General features: G+C 51.1%; 1 protein-coding gene across 1 annotated transcript; it reads right to left on the bottom strand.

Annotated features, from left to right (window-relative positions):
* Window positions 1-8,517: 8,517 nt before the first annotated feature.
* LOC308045988 (leukotriene C4 synthase-like) lies at window positions 8,518-11,496 on the bottom strand (the record flags this gene model as incomplete). The annotated part of the gene is made up of 5 exons (XM_080353576.1): window positions 11,372-11,496; window positions 10,463-10,562; window positions 9,341-9,411; window positions 9,024-9,105; window positions 8,518-8,644 (listed from the first exon to the last, which is right to left on the bottom strand). Exons 1-5 carry the CDS (start codon window positions 11,427-11,429, stop codon window positions 8,518-8,520), a joined length of 438 nt encoding a protein of 145 aa, XP_080209702.1. The 5' UTR covers window positions 11,430-11,496.
* Between the last annotated feature and the right edge of the window lie 2,900 nt (window positions 11,497-14,396).

The raw sequence follows: 14,396 nt of genomic DNA, 5'->3' as shown, positions 1-14,396 counted from the left end.
ATGTGACTGTGAACAGCAGAGACAAAGGAAGACACAGATAGTTACCAGAAGAGTTATAATTAGCCAACATACATGTGGTGGTTGAAAGACGAAAATAATTAACAATTCAAGCGTAAACTTCCATGCTTTGCTTCTGTGATTTCTTCTAGGACTCGGACATCATCAGTTTAGCCGGCTTTTTTGTTTTTTGATGCCAGCCTGACACCTGTACCTTCCTCTCCAGCACACAGCTTTGCAGTGTGTCTGTCAGGATGTCTGTCAGCAACTTGTGCTGCAGCTTCAGGTACTTGTTTTTCTCTGAAAGGGCTTTGTTCTGCTTCAGAATTTCACTGGCCAGTTCCTGCGAAGGGAAAGGCACACCTGCTGCCCACACTGTTGGGGAGAGGAGCTGCTCTCATTTTCCTATTTGCATTCCCAGAAGATAAATTTTGTTTTGTTCAAGTCAGCCTGGGGAGGGCTGTAATCTAAGCCGAGCTCAGCCTGCTGGGTTTTCTAGTCCATCTGGTAGAAAATGGGCAAAGAGGTGGCCTCCTGGGTAGAAATCTGCTGGAGAAACGATCTGCCAGAAAGTCACACAGCCCCTGTGCAACATGCCCAGTTCCCTCAAAGTTCATGGTGAGCAGGACTGGGGGCAGAGACCCGCACCAGGACAGCATGAGCACCACTCCAGGCATCAGAGAGATCCATACAGCTGAGCGGAGAAGTCAAGTGTTAAACTGGACCAAAGTAAAGCTTTTCCTTGAAGCCTGCTACCTGCTCAGGAAATTTCTGTTTGGTGCTAGTCACAAATCTCTGTTAGCTTGCTTAAATTTCTTTCCTAGACAAGAAAATAATGGAGAAAATCTGCAACTCTGGTTCAAGAGAATATTCTGGTTATAGGCATCTAAGCATATGGAGACACTTTGCACGTCTGGAAGTGATGCAGATGTTGATTTCTGAGTAGGTTTTGGAGATATTGTTGCAAAGCAAAATAATTACCAATCATTCTTTTATGGGTCAGCATTTCCCATTTCAGGGACAACAGTGATCCAAGTTTAAATACCTGCTCTGAAAAGATGACAGAACTCATTATCCATCATCCTGACCCCATCGCTGTGTGCACCTTCCCTTTCTTTCCTAGCTAGAAATTATGATGGAAGCAGAACAACAAATGGATAAACTTTATCCTTCAGATCTCAGCTACACTTGTTGCATGTTCTTAACATTTGCATATAAGCATGTATAATTCAGGATCTTATAGTTAATCTGCAAACCCGATTAACTCTCAATAGTGCTAGCAGCTGACTCGCTTTATCATCCGTGGTCTGAGAATGCATGGGAGTCTTGTACTACCAATGCTTTGTAGGTTTCTCTGTACATGTGACCTCCAGTCAAAACCCCTAGAATTCAATTATAAACATTCTGTCGCTACCCATGGCTTTAGAAACAGCCTCTATCTGTGGTGCTGTGACAAATACAAGCTAAACAATGCTATTAAATATGCATGATGTGTGTTCTGCCATATTAGATAACATGGCCACGCTCATCAGCTGCTAAAGCTGCCAGTTGACAGCTTTGCTAATGCAGCTTCCACTTGCTTTTGCTTTGGGCAGTTTAAGAGGCTTTTTGGTTATACTTCACCTGTACTTTGTTCCTCTTCACCTGTTTTCTCTGTATTCATCACTCTGAAAATGGTGGTCTGCAGCAGAGACTGGGAAGAGCTCATGTTTCCCAGCTCTCCTAAGTCAAGTGGGTCTAGAAACCAATTGGATGGGTTAACAAACACTGCTTGAGTGAAAAGCAGATACCCAAGTCCCTTCTTCTCTCTGAGGCCACTGCTGTACTGTTTGAATCTATCCCACTTCCCTTTATGCCGCCAGCTAATCCACAGCTTATGCTCTGCCCTCTTTGTCACTGTGAAAATGGAAGACTTGCCACTTGTTCTCCCCCAGTGATCATATCCTCTCAGAGCTCAGCTGGGAGCTCACCTGTCTGATGCTTTTCTGTTCATTAGTGTAACTCAGGTCTGTTACCATTTCAGTTTTGTAGCATTATAAGTACAGCAGTCAGTAGAATACCTTTTGCTTTTTACCAATACAGCTAGCTACCTTGCTGTGAATGCAGTTACAGCAAAGAAGAGGCGTCTTCTACCAGCTCATTTCAGGTATCTGCATGTTTTGCCTGACTCTGAGCTAGGTGGGCATGAGTCAGCTCTGATCCTGAAGCCATCTGGCCATGCGGTGCTGTACTGAGCTCATCGGGTTTCTTGATTCAGGCAGAACATTTGCAGCTCTTTGATAGTTCAGCCGTGTACCCGCCAGGAGAGAGGTGGGCAAGTGTCCATTTCCATCCGTTGCAACAAGCCTTGTCTGCATTTCCTTACACCCTCCCAGAACAAGAATGAGCGAGCCGTAAATACTTCACAGAGCATTGGAGTCCTGGTGAGTGTGCTGCAGTACCTGGATCAGGACAGATAACACAATGCCCGAGCTCTTGTTACTCCAGCTACCCTGTTCATGAAATGGAGCCTATTTTGGCCACTCACCAACTGCAGGCTCAGGAGCAGCTACCACAGCAGCTTGCTGGCTTTGTCTTTGCTCATGTGATGATCCTCGACTTCCACCCCTTGCAGGTAACGTTGTCTTCGTTGTTTGGGGTCACCCAGCTTTCTCCCGTCAAGTAGCATAACATCAAAGCAACGCAGCTGATGCACATGCTGCTGGCATGGATCCTCTTTTATTCCATCACTCCAGGAGTGCTCTGTGAGGCCTCCTGAGTGCTGACCCTACTTTTGTTCTTCCTACCTAAATTCTACCTTTAGCTCTTTGACCCTGGAAATTGCTGAACACAGAGTTGGGCACAGCATCAGTGAGGGCTGGAGCAGGGCACGCTCCTTCCTAAGCTACCACAGCAAATGTCTAAGTTTTACTTTGGAGAGAGGGCAATCACAAAAGGGCACATTATGCCTTACCTTGTGTGTACTGTGGCTCTGCCCTCCCCAGGGGAGAGATGGATTCTTGTTTCTCTCTTATCACTTATAAGTGATAATTACTGGGAGGTGTAAAACTGATGAAGGTGAGGTGAATTGTAACCTTAGAGAGTAGATTTTCCTAGCCTCCCTGTCCTGACGTGCTAACATATCAAGTGGCAGACAGCTTTGTTTTTTGCTTGGATTTTACCCCACTGTCTAACCCAGGAATGTTTTTTACTGTGTAGGGCTGTGGTCTGTGGTAATGTGAAGGGAGTATTTGCCTGGGGGCGAGGGCCCTGCTCTCACAGGCCTGTCTGAAACACCCTGCACCTCCATCCACAGCTGCAGCTCTTCTGTGATGATGTGCGCTTCAAGACAAGCATGGCACGGTCAAACCAACAGCATGCCATGGGTCAGCCACAGTCATGCTCTTCACCCCAGTCCCTCTCAGTCTCTCCAGGGAGGGTTGTGCTCTTCCACCTACACCCTGCTATCCCCCACTCAAACAAAGCATTCCTCCTTCCTCTAGTCTTACTCTGTTATGCATCTAGCAGATATATGTGTCCAGATGTTTACTCAGATCTAGAAAGTTCCGGGTTTTATTGCCCATAACGTTCTTCTCAATTTTGGCATTGATGGATATGTAGCTCAAAATGACCATACTGCACGCAGACAAGCACCAAAACTCTGGTTACGTTGACAGCGAGGTGTCCACAGACTCAATGCATAAACCAGTTCATTTCTGTGGTTATTTCAGCTACACAACTCCAGTGTGCCTGCCTTTCTTTTTCCTTGCCCTTGAAGTCACTTGAATGTAAACAAGTAAAACCGAGCCAAGGGGGTAACCAAATGAGGATGAGGAATGGAGAGGGAAGGGAAAGCGTCCCCAGTACTGGTCTGGAGATCAGCATCCTCCCAGCTCCAGCGGCTGCTTCCCCAGAGCTCTGATCCCGGAGCTGCTGCAGAAATGAAAACCCATTGAGAAGTCTGGCTCCAAATTAGCATTTGAATTCCCTTGTAGCCTGTTGTCAGATGGGCAGGAGGTGGGTGCTAGTCAGTCTCTCAGTACTGATACAAAAAGGTGGCTTTAAAAGGTCTTTATTTTTCCAAAGGAAAGAAATGCATTACTCAAACTATGGACAGTTTGTGTTTTCCTTTTTTTTTTTCTTTCTTCTTTTCCCCCTGCTTATCTCCTCCATTTCAACCCCTTTCCCGGCTCAGGCTGAGCCGTAGATAGACACGTCTGGGTATTGTTAGCCCAGTCTGACCTACTTCTTTCCCTCCCCTTGGCCCTACGTTATGGATGCTGGTGCTATGGAAACCTGGGTGACATGCCAGTGCCACAAAGCCAGGGCCACCAGCTGCACCCTCGTCTACCAGCCGCACAGGCCCTTCCTCTCCCAAACACACCCCTACAGAAAGTTAGCAGCGCTGCTTCCCAGGGAAATTCAAGGCCATGCTCTGTCAGTCCCACCCAGCCGTGTTCCCGAGGGACCAGGGTGCTGCTCCTCAGGCTCCGCTGCACGGGTGCATTTTTTTCCGGGTCCCAGGGCACAGCATTGCGGTGCTGGGAGCCACGTGTAAACCTGCCATTATCTGCGCACCAGACCTGTCTGTGCACGTATCCTGCACAGGCCGTCACATGATGGGTATGAAAGTACACGTGGGTGCCCTTGAAGTTTTCAAGATAAAAATAAGCTACTGCAACGTGGTACAAAAGCGTTACAGGAACCCGGCTGGGTTCCTGCAAACACAGAGATGGGAACACGTGCACCCACGATCCCTGCAGCGCCTGGCAGTTGCTCGGTCGGTGGCACAGAGCTCTGCACTTCCATCGTCACTCGTTTGCTCACATGGCAGCAAGACATGGAAGGCTCGTTTGCAAGATTAGCCTGTGCGTTTCTTGTGATAAAGAAGTTCTCACTGGTTCTACAGGTTTCCTTTGCTGCCGGCTGGCCTCCCATCAGGCTGGCTGCTTCCTGTGGGAGCCTCTGGCTGTGTCACAGTGGATTTGCTTCCAAATACCTCATGCCAAACCTTTTTGCCCCTGTTGCTGGCACTGAACTGGCAGCTGCAAGGGGAGGAGAAAGGAGCCCGGGAATCCACAAAGCACTTGCAGGGGGCTCATGCGTCTGTTGTAAGTCGCCTCCAGGAGATTTCTGGGGGGCTCCAGGACTCCCCCAAGTCACCTTAATTCCAGGACCTGTCTCAGCACAAATGAAACTAGAAGCAGGAGGGTTATTGCCCGAGTGCCGCCATGGCCAAGGCTCTGCGGGCAGGCGCCCTGTGCCACCGCCGCCCTCGCCGTGTCTTGGGGTGCAGTGACCGACGCCCCCGGCACAGGGCACGGCGCGGAGCAGCTGCCACCCCCCGGACCCTTCCGTGTTCTCCGGACCCTCCCGCGTCCCTCGAACCTTCCCGTGTTCCCCGGACCCTCCTGTTTTCCCCGAATCTTCCCGTGTTCCCCGGACCCTCCCGTGTCCCCCTGAGCGGCGGCCGCGGCGCACCGGCGCCCCCTATCGGGCGGTCGCGGCCGGAGCGGAGAGAGAGCGGAGCGGGGGACAGGGGTGGGAGGACAGCCGGGCGAGGCGGACGGGGCCGAGGTGGCAGGAGCGGGCTAAGGCACAGCTTGGAGCGACTCTACCTGCCCCCCCAGCCTCAGCTGCGGGCTCAGCAGCCCGGCTCGGCTCTGCCGCCGGCACGGCCGTGTCCCAGCCGCCTGGCTCTTCCCTCAGCCCGCTGAGCCCGCCAGACCAGAAGAAAAGGAAGCCAGGACACAAATCCCCAGGTGCGGGGAGCCGCGCTGGTTTGGTGGGTCAGCCCTCTGGGCAGAAGCGAGGCGGCCGCCGGAGGCGGCAGCGGCGGCGCTGGGGAGCGCGCCCTCCCCACGCTGGCAGCGGCGGTTCTGCCATCGGCCACGCGGCAGCACCGGCGCTGCCGGGCGGTTGCGGTGCCGTTAAACTGGAGCTTACCGAATGGTCTTTGCACCAGCGGGATGGTGTCCGCGGAGCCGCCTAACCCCGTGTTGTCACAGGCAGACCCTGTGCCCCCCAGTACACACCCTCCCAGTTCAAACCTGGCTCCTCAGCATCTCTGCAGCAGATGCGAGTGGGCAGAGTGGTTTCATACAGCACCAGTGCAATGTGCTGCGCGGCGGCATTTCGAATTGGTAAGCCCTGAAACCATCGACTGCATCGCTGAGCCATGGTCTGGTGAAAAGTGATTTTCTTTGATGACAGTTATGAAGTAGCACGGTAATGACAGCACCCCTGGGTGGAGGGGAGGAGCTTTCTGGGGAGGCATCTGAAACTACCCCTCTGGCAATTGTTTGAAGGACATGATGTGCTGGGCAGTTTTTCCGTGGCAGAGCCGGGGCCAGAGCTTGGTTTTGCTGCACCAAGATTATAAATGGTCTTCTGTGCATCCAGGGGGAGAAGCCTCACTGCTGAATCATTAACTTCCCTCCTCTGAGTCACTGTGCCCTGTCACGCACAGAGCTGAAACAAGCAGGGCTGCAGTGGGCAGTGGCTCCAGGGCGATACAGCTGGGTTAGAAAAATGGTACCGGGGTAAAAGGTGGAGGTTGTGTCTGCAGAAATATTGTGCACCAGCTTCGACTGACCCGAGACAGCTGGGTTTTGAGACAGAGACAGCACCTGCACCAGCAGCCGGGGCTGGTCCTTCTGTACTAACCTTCTGGGAGGTGACTGGCGACACCCTGGAGTTCCCGTGAGGATGGGGCCTCACTGCACTGAAAACTTTGTGGAGGCAAGTGCTGTACAGTTATTTTTGCTTGAATTTAAGCCTTCCCTTGCAATGTTTGCCAACTTCAGTGCAGCAGTATGATTCCAAGGCACGAAAGCCCAAAAGGGAAATGGACTGGGGACTTTGATGAATAAGCCAATTTAAAATGCAGGGAAGGAAATGAAACAATGTGAAAAATTAATCACTTCTTCCAAAAAACTCTGCTTTTTGTTCTTACAGCCTAGATAATGCAAAGTTCTGGGGAAGACGGGGGAGGACGGCGGGCTTTAAGTTGTGGTTAGACTGGCAGTATGTTAATGCAGTTATTTTTGCTGTCTGGGTTTGGCGTGAAGTGCCCTGTGGTGATGGCACGGAGCACCACTGGTGTTTTCTGAGCTGTGTGTCTCAGATGAGCGGACCAATGTCCAAAAGCACCAGCATTGTGAACACTGAGTTCCTATGAAAATCCTGCCCTTCTTGCTGGAGGGTGGCCAAGGCCAAAGGGGGACTGGCCAAAACCACTCAGCACTGGCCAAACCACCCAGCGGGGACCACTGTTTGGTGCTGAGCAGCTCAGCCCCCAATCCAGGAGCTCAGCATCTCTGAAAATCAGCTTCTCCCTGCTCAGAGCTCTCCTCCCACAGGACGGGACAGGCTGAGAGAGCTGGGGGTGTTCAGCCTGGAGAAGGCTCCAAGGAGACCTTACTGCAGCCTTTTCTTACTTAAAAGGGGCCTATAAGAAGGATGGGGACAGACATTTTAGACGGGTGCATTATGACAGAAAAAGGAGTAATGCTTTTAAGCTAAAAGAAGGGAGATTCAGGCCAGACATGAGGAAGAAACTTTTGACCCTGAGGGTGATAAAACACTGGCCCAGGTTTCCCAGAGAGGTGGTGGATGAACCACCCCTGCAGACATCCCAGGCCAGGCTGGACGGGGCTCTGAGCAACCTGAGCTGGTGAAGATGTCCCTGCTCATGGCAGGGGTGGCACTGGATGGGCTGTGAAGGTCCCTTCCAACCCAAACCATTCTCTGATTCTATAATGTAGGGTCACTGGCTGGATTGCACTGCATGGCAGGGAAAGCAAGGCAGCTGCCTTGCACTCAACCGCTCGCGTTCTTGTTCTCCGCTGATTGCAAACCCACAAGGAGACACCCACGACAGCAAGCTCAGTGCCTTTTTATTTGTGCATGTTGCCGCTCAGCAGTATTCAAAGTCACACATGCCGTAGCGGTTATGAGTTTGCGCAGTCTGATTTACATTATCACCCACAGACAACGGCTAATAACCATTATGAGGGCACTATCAGGCTTTCGCTGTTGGTGGCTGCTCCTGTTTATCCCTCGCCTATTTTGTTATGCCTCAGCCCACATCTGCTTTCAAACAAATGCCTTTCTTGGGTGTGGGCCTTGAAAAACTGGCGTGAACCCGCGTTTGGTGCCTGGGCTGAAGGCAGAGCCGCTAGAGGAAGGAGAACACATTTCCCTGGGGTGGCCCCTGGGAACCTCAGGCTGAGATGAGTTTCCCTTTATGTGTCCAGTTTTCCTAAAATTCTCCTTGTTTTGGAGAGCTGCTTCTTCATCAGGCGTGACGGAGCTACCAGATATGGAGCACTTGGCACAACGGGTGCTGTGGGGGTCAGATACCTCCTGAGGAGCTCAGCAGTCTGTGCCGGTGCTGGGCTGTGGGGAGGGAGGCGTTAACAACCCAGGTGAGGGTGGATTTGTCGCTTGGGCTGTATGAGGTACAGCCAAGTCTGTTCGCACGGGCAGGAGGGAGCAGGACTCGAAGGCGAGGACACCGATGAGGGACAGAGGAGCAGGTCACGCTGGGAGAAGCTGGAGGATGTTCAGCCCCATATAGTGAGAGAGGAAGAAATGCAAGATGCCCAGGGCTGACACTGCAACGAGAATCCAGAGAACTCCAGTGCTAAAGTATATGGGGGCGAGCCTGGTGGGAGAGAGGGAGCCTGTTGAGACCCAGCATCGCTGCTCTTGCCCGGGCACATTCCCCTCCTCCCCGGAAAAGGGGTATGGAAAGGCAGCCCCTGGCCGTCCCCTGTCCTTTGCATTGAGTCTCGTGCCCTGCTCCTACCTCGAGGGAGCACACGCACCCCCACAAAGGGCTTGGGGCAGCTCCTGCCTTGCCCTGTGTCTGTGTCTCTGGCCCCAGCCTGGTACCCACGCCCATGTTATAGCTTGGCAAGGCCGAGTCGCGCAGGGACACCAAAGCAGCCAGAGGGATTCCTGAGCTTCCACGAAGCGAATTAGGTTCCCAAATGCAAAACTCCAGGGGTTACCACGTACTCCAGGCTGGCAGAGACATTTACCTTTCTGAGGACGATGCCCTGTATCCCATGAAGTAGCAGTAGCGGGCGTAGAGGTAGAGTAGACCCAAGGCTGCAGCCAGACCTGCAGTTGGGAGACATCAGAGCAACCATCTCCAAAAGCTCTAAAAGAGCTACTCTGAGCCAAGCAGGTAGCCCAGAGTGAAGGAATAGAGGCTCTGGGTCCTCTGGCTCTACACTCCCATCAGAGACAGAATTGCTGCCTAATTTATTGTTCAGAAGATAAGCAGGACCTGAGGACTGAGCCAACACTTAGGGGAACAGATCCAGTGACAAACCAGGCAATGGGATGTTCTCACCTTGATGGAAGAAGAGTCCAGACTGCCACAGAAGTGCCAGGAAAATGGGAAAATATTCAGAGCAGTTCACCCTGGCAGGAAAGATAAAGGTCATAAACACAGGAAAATAAGATGATCTTCCTGTTTTGCTTCTCCTAGCAGCTTCCAGAGGCTGGAGGCTGTTGCTTTTTAGACCTGGTATCACCATAAAACCGTCCAGGCTTGCACCTTTCCCCACAGTTCCCATCCCAACTTTATTCACATGAATTAAACAGCAGAAGCAACTGGGTCTCCGGGGCACAAGAAATTAAGTCAAAGATGCCCAGGTCAGACCATGAGCCAACCCCACTGCCCCTTCCCGAGTGCCGCAGCTGAAACCCTGCTGTGAAAGCCCCAAAGCCGCAGGAAGGTCTGGCCCAGCAGGCTGCACACACGTCGAGGATTAAATGCATCTTAAGCCGGTGAGGCCAGAGCAGCTTGAGCTTCGTGCAGGAGTGGGAGGGAGCACTTAGCTATTTGGGTTGTTTGTGCGCTGTGCCCTGTCCCCTAAAAGACAACGTAGGACCAAGAGATGCTGGATGAGGCTGAGTCTAGGCTGGCAAAGGAGCAGATAAGGGGATGGCTGAGGAGATCCTGCTCCTGCTGCCCAGTTGTTTTGTTTTCAGTGATCAGCTACAGCAGAAGTGGAAGCTTCTGCCCGCTCTGCTTCCCTCCCCACTGCAGCCCTAGCACAGGAGTCATGGCAGAGATGCTGGATTGTGGCCATCCCTGTCCCAGCCCCAGCTGAGATCAAACTGGGACCTTGTCCTTCCCAGCGAGTGGGGTTCAGAGCAGGGCTGAAGCTGTTTGAGGCTTTGGCACCACTTGGCTAAAACTAGCCTAAGTCTCAGGCACCAACAACTATGTCCTCAGCAGCCCTTCGCTCTGCAGCAGCGATTCCTGTGTGATTTCTGTCAGCAATGGCTAATGTGTTTAGGATTCATGAGCCAACCTAGTCCTGCTGCTGCCACTTAAATCCGTTAATTTAACCCCAAGGGAGGTAACTGCTGAAATATCTGTTCTGAGAAATGAATGGCAAAGCAGAGGAGGAGCAGTGCCTTAGACGTGAGATCTGACAAGCATTGTATAAGAGGAGTTTCTTACTGTGCCCGATAGATCCTCTCAAATTCAGGTGGGCCTGAGGTCTTTGGAGGAGAGATGCCAAACATCCTCCTGGCATAGATGACCTGGAGGAAGAAGTAGGCTGCAGCAAAAGAGAGACAAGGAGCAGCGGTCAGTGCTCTGCGGGGCATTGTGGCGGGGGCAAAAGATCTGCTGTCTCTTCCTAACCCCGCACCTCCACTTAGCAGAGAAATCTGCATGAAAATCCCAGATACTTTTCAGACAAGGAGTAAGAATGACCCAGTGCAACAGTGAAGCGAGGAGTATGCAGTCGTGTACTACCAGTGGATACCTGTTTTCTCTCTTGTGTAATTAACCAATCATCTATCATCTATAGAAATTGTTGTGCAGTTCAGATGCACTTTGTTACTGCCAATTTTGAGGTTTTTTCTGTCTTTAATTTTCTCCCCTTCTAAATCCTGAGAGTTGAGCAGGGAGGGAACCGATGCCACAGATAAGCCACCCAGACACCGAATTAAATTGTCATGCAATGTGGAACCGCAGCTGGGAGATGTTCCGTGTGACCCACCACAGCCCGTTCTTCCACCTCTCCACACTCTTTGTATGCTCTTTGAGTACTAATGCCTACACCAACCTCAGGAACTGTTGTAAACCCATTTCTCAAAGAAAGAAATTCTACATGTTTGCAGAGGAGAAGATCTACCATGTAATTTCTGAACAGAGGAGTAGATCGGGTCAGAAGAAGGGCTTCCCAAGCACTTGTTTTGTTGAATACTTTTCAAAACCCAGACAAGATATTAGTCCACTGTCTCAAAAGTGGGGAATTGCCAGTACAACAGCAGAAATGAAATATGAAAGTCAAAGGAAATCAGAGAAGGTACAGTAGACTGACCCAGCAAGTTTGGGGCACATGCAGCTGATGGTCCCTACCTTGCTCCAGGACCCCCAGGACTGTCACAGCAGCCAGCAGATGAATCTGATCCAACATATTGACTTTTCCAGCCCCTAGAAAATCTGATTTCTTGATCAGAAGCTCCTCTGGCCAAGTTTAGTCCTTGCTGATGTGTCAGTCGGCGGTGGTAGCTGGCAGCACTGGTTCACTCTAATTGAACAGGGAAGATTTGTATGTGGTGCTTAAAATGAGGAGGAGTCTGGTTTGCCCGTTACTGTATGCATTGTGGAAATGTAAGTCGGCAGAGACAGGTCTAATGGAGTATTTCCGTTCCCACCCTCCCTTTTCCAGGAATAAGCTATGAGGAAGCGGGAAAGGGAGCAGAGAGTGAACACGGGAGAGATAACAGAGCGGAATGGAGCTGAACAGCGTGGGGGGCAAATCTCAACACGCTCCCCCTGGGGCATCTGGTTTAAAAGCGCTCCTAATGAAAGCTGAGGCATGTCGCTCTTGCTGATGTTGCATGAGAAACCGCAGCCCCGTTTGGGCTGCTCTGCACCAGTCGAGCGTTCCATGGGACAGATCACTGTGTCCACGGGCTCTGGGAAGTGTGCACTGGGCACAACTTAGAGCCATAACACTGAGACAGCACTGAATAAAGGCCTCGAGTGAAAAACCCACTGCAATGGCAAGGCAGGATGTGATAAAGTAGAAAAGGTGCAGATTTGTCTTGCACAGTGATACTTTATTTGGGGATGGGTCCTGCAGAATGACTGTCAGACACCGAGGGTGTTTCAGAGCTGGGAAGGCTGGGAGATGCACATTTAAGGCTTACTGGTCAATCTTCAGTCAAATTCATTCTCACTGTAAAGACCAGAGGAGAATTCTGTGTGGGTAAAAACCTGCAGAATTCATCAGGATATAGCGAAAGGAAAACGATGCTTTTACAGGTCAGGAGAGACCTGCTGGCTAATGCCCGGCTAACAGCGCAGAGCCGGCACGGCTGCGAGCGGCTGAGACCGCCGGCGCTGACTCCTTCCCCTCCCTTCATCGGGAGATTTTTCCCTTTGGACCAGGGAGGAAGGAAAGTGGGTTAAGACAAAGTGATCATTAAACATCAGTAGCATAGAAAACAAGATCAGATTAAAGCAGTTTACAAATATTACATTGTATGCCTGATGTCCTTGATAGACGTTCTAAGAAGCAATAAGCTGGTTCTGGTTTTCTGCCTCTCTGTAAGTCATAAAGGCACCCAAAGAGGCTATAGCAACGTCCCAGCTTAGTATTTCGCCAAATATCAAACACAGACACCACTGTTTTCAAGCACCAGCTGTAAGATTAATTCTTTCATCTCAGATTGATCCTTTTTTCATTCCAGTGACTGTTTAGAAATATGAGGAACATTGTGTCCTTGTCTCCCATTTATCTATCAAAGAAATGAAGGACTTGTCCTCTGTCAGCTCAAAAAGGGCAAAGGTGCTTAATGACATTTGATTTCCTTCTGTTCCTGTCTGATAAGAGCCCGCTAGCAAACAAAATACAAGGCAAAACAACTGAACAAAAAAAAGGCTGAGCTTACACGTCCATCAGACGACAGTGCAGCATAACCTGTATCAACAGTGTCAGACAAATGTAAGGAAACCTGGGCCAGGAGGAGCTGTAAAAGCTGCAACAGGGCACCCTCATTCCCCTTATCATCATTAGATGAAAAATACTTCTAGTATCATCTAGAGTAGTCTAAATATAATAAAGGCTAGTACAAACATGAATGAATAAACAAGCACAGATGTCTCTCCTCTCCTCCTCCCTCCCCCATAATCATAATTTTTCAAGCCGTCTTTACCTCCTGAAGGGCACAACATTTTTCTTATCCCTATTTGTCACCACCAGAACTCGCCTTATTTTCCATTCTCACTCGGTGTTTGCAAGGACTGGACACAAGTCCCCTCCTCCCAGCACCAAATGTCCTTTGATGACAGGACTGTCCCCGCTGGGCATCCCCAGCATCCTGCACATCACAGAGGCCACCAGCACCGCTGGGCAGGGGATGCCTGGCAGACACGGTCCCCTCTGTCACCTTCCTGCCGTTTGCATCCAACCGCACAACTACGTGACGGCGCGGTGACTCGGGCCATGCCGTTGATCAGACAGAAATCTCTTTGGCACAGGAGCGAAGAGCAAAGAGCGGGCGGCTCGGCCAGCCCCGCGGGCTGCACGGCCACCGCGCCGCTGGGCCCTGCGGGAGGAGAGGGGCCGGAGGGGCAGCCGGGGACAGGGCGCCACCGCTGCCATCACCCGCCTGCAACGACACTGGGGTAAGCACATTGCAAAACCTCACCCTCCAAGGCTGATACGGTTGAATTTCCTCCTGGATTTCCTCCGGAGTCCTGCGGTCCCAGGCTCACCTCGGGATGGATTTTCTGAGTGGGAGCTAACAAAACGCTGTCCCCCTCTCGCTCTGCCCGGCGTGTACGGGGCTCTGCAGGTCACACTGTGAACATGGCCCTGCACCACGGGGCGGCTGGTTCAAACTCCTCGCACCTCCCCCTGAGTCATCGCCAGAGGCTTTTCTCTGTGCCCACAGCTGCTTCTGCCACCTCTTCCTGCATTCATTAATCTTTTCTGCCTCCTAATTACCCCTGTAGGGCTGCATGGTGACCTGGATTGCAACACCAACTGCAATTAAAAATAAGCTTGAGAAGCAAAATAAGCAACACAAAAGGCTTGGAGGAGTTACAAACAGCAGCAGAGTTTGCAGCATCTCTCACTCCCCAGGAGCAGCAGGGCACAGAGGAGCCAGCAGCACTGAGTCCAGCACCATCACAGGCAATAACGTCTCCCTAGAAATGTATTTCATGAGAGTACAACCGGCCAAGAGCTTCTATTAGTTGGAAGAGGGAACATTTTGTAGCTGAGCAGCTTACCCTTCAGCCATGAAGCATGGAGGCACCTTGTCCTTTCAAACATATTGAAAAAATATGGGAGTATTTTCTAATCTTGTTGATCCTTGTGCTTCCTTTCCCTTCAAACTCTTTTGCAGCCTCTGAATACACCCAAACCCAT

Source organism: Nesoenas mayeri (genome assembly GCF_963082525.1).
Source record: "Nesoenas mayeri genome assembly, chromosome: 14".
In the NCBI taxonomy this organism is placed as follows: domain Eukaryota; kingdom Metazoa; phylum Chordata; class Aves; order Columbiformes; family Columbidae; genus Nesoenas; species Nesoenas mayeri.
The sequence above is the reverse complement of the archived record's forward strand: the minus strand, read 5'-3'. Positions and strand labels throughout refer to the sequence as shown.